The 5964-nt window shown below is 42.0% G+C and overlaps 1 protein-coding gene across 1 annotated transcript; it reads left to right on the top strand.

Moving 5' to 3' along the window:
• Positions 1–1318: 1318 nt before the first annotated feature.
• Positions 1319–2062, top strand: LOC308409512 (uncharacterized protein; the record flags this gene model as incomplete). The annotated part of the gene is made up of 2 exons (XM_080902311.1): positions 1319–1386; positions 1636–2062. The coding sequence occupies 2 exons, from the start codon at positions 1319–1321 to the stop codon at positions 2060–2062; spliced, it is 495 nt and encodes a 164-aa protein (XP_080758437.1).
• Between the last annotated feature and the right edge of the window lie 3902 nt (positions 2063–5964).

The raw sequence follows: 5964 nt of genomic DNA, 5'->3' as shown, positions 1-5964 counted from the left end.
CCACACTTCCTGTTTTTAACATCTCTGCGACCACAGGAAGTTGACAAGCTTGATGAAATTAGAAACTACTTCCTGTTCTAACACAGGCAGATGTGCAGAGACAGTTCTCAGCTCTGTGGGTCTGCAGGTTTCCATCTGAATGGTCTCCGATGCACACATCAACATCAGCTGTGTGCAGCTCAGTTCCAGCACAAATCTGCCGCTCCATAGTTCACGGTAACGGACTCACAGCTGGCCCAACGAGGCCGAGCGTGTCCGCCATGACCTGTTAGTGCGTGATCAGAGTCCAGGAATCAGACGAAACACACTGAATGCGGCCTGAGCTATTCCACAGTAACTGTTACTTAGTGTAGCCAGATGGGTTACTCTTCACTGCTCTCCTCCCTCTCTGCTGTTCAGCTTGTGTTGAGTGAGCTGCGCTTTCATTTAGCTCCCGATCATAATGTCCTGCATTCAGTGATTTGCAATTAATATTAATGGAATATAATCAGCCCTTTGCACATTTGCAAACTTAATCCAACTGGATAAACACCACAATGTTACCTTCAAAGCAACCTTATAGTTGGACGACCTATAAGAATAATTCAGAGTGAATAATCACCAGTTTTAGTGTGGAGCCTTTAGCTATCAAATACGAGCTTGAACAAAAACGACAGCCCACAGGGGTGAGAGGGGGATTTGCTTTAAATATCTTAGTGACCAATCAAAAAGAAATAAACCAAAACGTGTCAGAGTAAAAAAACATTTTTCTCGAATCTCCAGAAAAAAAATGAGGTAGTATTTTTTTCTGGAAAGGGAAAAAAATCTCTCTACAAATCTCCTTTAGTTCATGAACAGATGTTCTGCTTCACTTTCAGGGTACAAACAGAGGATTGTTTGGTCTCAGTCAGACTGCAAGGACTGCACACAAACACTGGTGACCGATCACCTGAATTCATCTCATCACTGTGAGTCCGAGCTTGTTTATTTGACTGAAACACAGACAAAGATGTTCCTTTCTCTGACGTGTTCAGAATCTGTTTGTCATCGTTTCGTTCGGAGCGCTCGCTGTGGAAACGTGAGTCACAGCTGCTCACACACACGGTGCTCCATGTTCAAACTGTTTTTTAATAAATAATAAAGCTGCAGAGCCTTTTGAAGGAAACTTTTTAGATAAAGTCTCTCTTATTGGAAAAGTCCCACAGGGTGGAGCACTGGGGCTGTAACAGTGGACGACATGATGGTGTTTGTATCACGTTTACTGTCTTACGAACAGAGATGCTCCCACAGACAGGAACACGTTCTTCTCTCTCTTTTTGTTCTTTAGTTTGCAGACACCATGGGCGCTCGGCAGTCCGTCATTCATATTACGAACAAGACTCAGGGCTACACCCTTCAAAACCCCAGGTGACCACACTTCTTACTGTGACTGAGATGCTGCCTGCACATCACCTGACACCTCACTGATAAAAGTAACAGAAGGAATCAGACGAGCAGTAAATTTCTTCTGAACACTGACATGATGTTGTCATCTCAGCAGCAATAGCCCTGTCCATGTTTCTTTCTCTAAACAAACTCATCCACCTGACTCATTATGAGAGTTAGGGTCCTGTTGGAATAAGAATATTAATTCATATTTTTCTTTTTCCTCACTAGTCTGCATCTTGTTAGCGGACTCTGCCAAATCCCTTTGCCAACAAAACTTGGGCCTTCTGAATGTGGCAGCACTCTGTTCTCTAAGACTGGCGGCACAGCGCGAGGATCTGTTGGAGTCTTCACCTACGATCTCTACGATACAGCTGCAGACAGAGCTGATAAGAAAATAGCCGTCCTGTTCTCGGTTCCTTTTGACTACGGCCTGTACTCTAACTGGTGCGCCGTCGGAGTCTTTGACGGGGAAACAAACTGTGATAGTGCTCTTTATCGTAAGATGTATTACAGTCCTGAGAGACGGTTTGTCAGAGGAAAAGCTGATGGCTATGATCTGACTCACACAGATATTAATGTCACCATTAAATCCAGCATGACAAACTTCAGCGTTGCAACGCTGAAAGTTGAAGTACACAATAAAGTAATTGAATAAAAAATAAAGTAATTATGCAAATATGAGCTCTGATTGTTTTTGGGGCAGATCTTGAGGAAAGGCCTGATCACCCTTCATTAGTATTATTTTTACTTATCAGGATAAACAGATATAAACTTGAGTTAACCCAGGGTTTCCCCATCTTCCACAGAAAACGGTCCTTACAACACAACAGACATTAGGAATAGTGATGAAAAAGGAGTATAAAAGAAATACCAGTAAAATACAATCCTGTTGTAAAAAGCGATCAACGCTCAGTATGGCTGTTTATTTCACAGGTGTGGTTGGTTGAACAGGTATCGAGGTGTGTGTTTCATGTTTGTGGCAGTGGAACAGACTCATCAGCAGAGCAGAATCATTTTCTGATCACATGAACACATTTCACCCAGCAGATAATCAATATGTCACTGAAAGCACGCTTTAAAAGACATAACCTGCTCCTGACAGTTTGAGTTTATGTTCCCTCAGCTGCAGCTGTTTGCGATTGTGAACCAGCTCCGTAGGACAGAAAACTCAGGGTTAACCCTGAAGTAACCCGAATGAGCAAAATTCCCTGGAGTTAAAACCTTTAGTTGTTTAAAAATAAAGTTTTAACATCGAATCATTAAAGATCAGCTGAGCAGGTAACACATGCTTGCGTGGATGGGATGTACTGAGTTGGATTATTGATGAAATCAGACTGAAACGCTCCACCAAGTGTTTTTTAGAAAATCATCACTAAACTTTGAGGAAGGAAGATTTCAAAGATTTAATAATCTTTTGTTGGTTCTGTGGGTGTGTTCAGTTCACGTTTCGCCTGTCTCGTCGGGTGTGGTTTCTTCCAGGTGTGTTCCCCTCCTGTTTCCATTCCCTGATTACTCCCTGTGTATTTAAGCCCTGTGTTTTCCTGTGCTCCCTGTTGCATCGTACTCTCACGTTACTGTGTGTTCTGCCTGCCTGCTTAGTTTGTTTTTGTCTCAATTTAGTAAAGTTCCTGTTCTTTTGCTATCAGCAACAAAGCTGAGTGTTTTCGAGTTTACGTCTGCCTTTGAGTCCTGCATTTTGGGTCCTTTCTCCCTGCCAGCCTGCACACAGCCATGACAAAATACTAATTTGATGTTTCCTGTGCATTAATTTCAACATTTGATTCTTTGTTTTCTGAACCCTAAACCAATAAATAAATTAGACTTTACTTTAACTTGCCCCTGTGCTTTATTCACTGACATCTCATCTACTTTATTGATCTGGTTTCAGTTTGGGAAAAATGTGTGAGGTTATACACATTGTTGTACATGATTGCTACCATTTTGCCCTCCTGGTCAGCTGACAGTAACATTTATTTATTAGCAAATATCTTGATAAAATGGAAACCAGAGCTCATGTGTAAAAAGGGCCACGACGTCTCACATAAACTTCAGTTTTTGCAGGTTTTACCAAATCTCAGCAAGCAGGTCCAGTTGGTGACTTAAAGAAACTGAGGAAGACTGAAGGAGGATTTCCTGAGAAAAACTACAAAACCATAGATATTCTCTTCATTCTGGGGCGTCTGTATCCAGTAAGGGTCCTAAGGTTCGACCCTTGCTAAGCGAGCCCACCGCAGACATGAGCGAGACAGATAATGTTCCTCATAAATTAAAGGACACTTATCCTCAAAGCCATTAAGGGTTAACTGAAATATTCCATCGTATTCAAAAATTAATTAAAAATCCTTCTTTAGTTGATGTTGTTATGGAAAATTTAACAATAACCTGCAACACAGTCAGTGAGCTTGATTTGAAGTGGGTTTAATAAACACACTGCAATGTGGAGAGAGCATCCCAGTGAAACACCAGGACCATCTCTGAATTGTGGCCACCGCCCTCACATCTTCTATACAGACACGCAGACAAAGAACATCCACAGACTCTCACATGTTGGTATAGCCCCCCCTCTCACAGGGGGCTATACCTCCTCCCTCACACAGAGAATTATGACCTTGTTTTCTGCTTGGCCGTCACCTAAAGATTTACATCCCTGATAAGCAGGAGTCCCACTATCTGTTTAACGTCTCCCATTACAACGGCCTCCCTGTGGTAACTTTCCACATGCATGTAAACTAGTGACAGGAGTGCTCTCACTATGGTAAAGTGAGAAAGTGATATTACTGTAACTAATGTGATGTGATTAAATATGTGATTAATACATGAGAAAAGAAATCCGCCACCACATTCCACCCTTTGTGATGCCACAATTAAGAATCACATAAAAACATGGAGATTTCTTTTCTAACTACTGAACATCAGCACAATTACATACTCAAAGAAATTCCATAATGTGCATCCTCCCTATAGTCAGAAGGAAAAAACAAATTCACACTTTATGGTCATCTTCGCTCCATCTGAGTCTCCACCCTTTGTTTGAAGGATGGCAGATACCATAAAAGAAAACACAATATGAGATCATATACAAAATGAAACAGCCTCTGTTGTTCATCTGCAAAGAAAACTTTACCCTTAGTTACATCAAGCTGCTCTTTCATAAGAACCTGTTGTTCAGATAAGGAAGTCTTTCAGTGTGTGATATATTTTCCACTTTATCATTAAATTCATCAACCCATGTTTCCCAATTTATTAACGGTTTCTGTAAAAGACCCCCATCCCCAGTGTTATTAGGGATTGAGGCACACATGCCTGACCAAACATCACACACTCCTTTGTGCCATTTGCTTTGCCCTGTCCAGATGTTTGCCATCAAGGACAGTGACTATAACCTAAGTGAATACCACAAACCTAAACTAACTTCAAAGTTAGTGCTTCCCAAAGTCTGGGGTAAAACCCAGAAGTAGCCATGAATTTCCACACAGCCAACATATATCAAACACTTCTGAGCTACATTTACAACAGAGAGATTGATCTTTCCTCTCTATCAGTCAGTACATTGTGCTGTACTCGTTACTACTGTAGACCCATTTACACAGTGTAAACCCTCTCAAAGGCATTTACAATCATCTTTACTGTCCCCACAGCAGTGATTGGGTAAACCAAAACCACCACATTTAACTCTAGAAGAACAACCTCATTTTTTAGGTGCTTCCAGCATGTTTGAGACCTATCAAAATCAATCGTTGAAATGTGATGAACCCAAAATCCTACTTTACAGTGTCAAACAACATGTCAAAGCTGAGTACATATGTCAAAATAACTCACAACTATTGTTACTATGTTTACTCAGACAATGAGGGCCTAATGCACTTACGCATCAGGAACTGACATGCTAGATAATCAGTCTACCTAGCCTACAAAATGCGCACAAGTTGCTGTAAAACGTGCATGCTATAATTACTCCAATCACTTCTACTCAGGCTCAGGACTCTAACGGAGTTTGTGATGTTCGGAGAGTTATGTGAATGCATATCATTTATAAAATGATTATTAACGTCACACCAACGACCTCCTTAACCTAAAAACATACTAAGCTTTCCAGGGAAACTGATTGGTTGTTTAAGCAGGTGTTATCTGCATTCATTCGCTGATCCCTCTTGGGTGACACAGAGTCTGCTCTGCTGTCGCTGAGTTGGAGCTTGGCACGCCCTTGTTGGAGGAGGGTGCTCTTTTCACCCCTCACCCTCTCATTCCAATGCAGCTTTATGGTTATTGCTGTGGTTCTGGAATCTTCTCATAATGACTACTAGGGCCCCAAACCGCACGACCTTTGACCTCAACCACTGCCTGGGCTGTCAGCTATGCCATGAGTGTTTCCAAGTTCTCGCTGGGTCTCTGAAGACTTCTGATCAGCACCCAGTCTCAATCTCAGTCTGGAGATTCCACCCTTGGGATGATTTCTTCCAGCAATACTCTGGCTGCTGCCAGTGGCGTGTCTTTGGGGGGGCCAGGTAGGGGCACAGATTTGGAGAAGGGTGGCAGATGTAATTGGCAGATAATGTT

This window comes from Rhamphochromis sp. 'chilingali', assembly GCF_963969265.1.
Source record: "Rhamphochromis sp. 'chilingali' genome assembly, chromosome: 1".
NCBI lineage: Eukaryota > Metazoa > Chordata > Actinopteri > Cichliformes > Cichlidae > Rhamphochromis > Rhamphochromis sp. 'chilingali'.
Note: the sequence above shows the minus strand (reverse complement) of the source record. Positions and strands in the feature narration are given on the sequence as shown.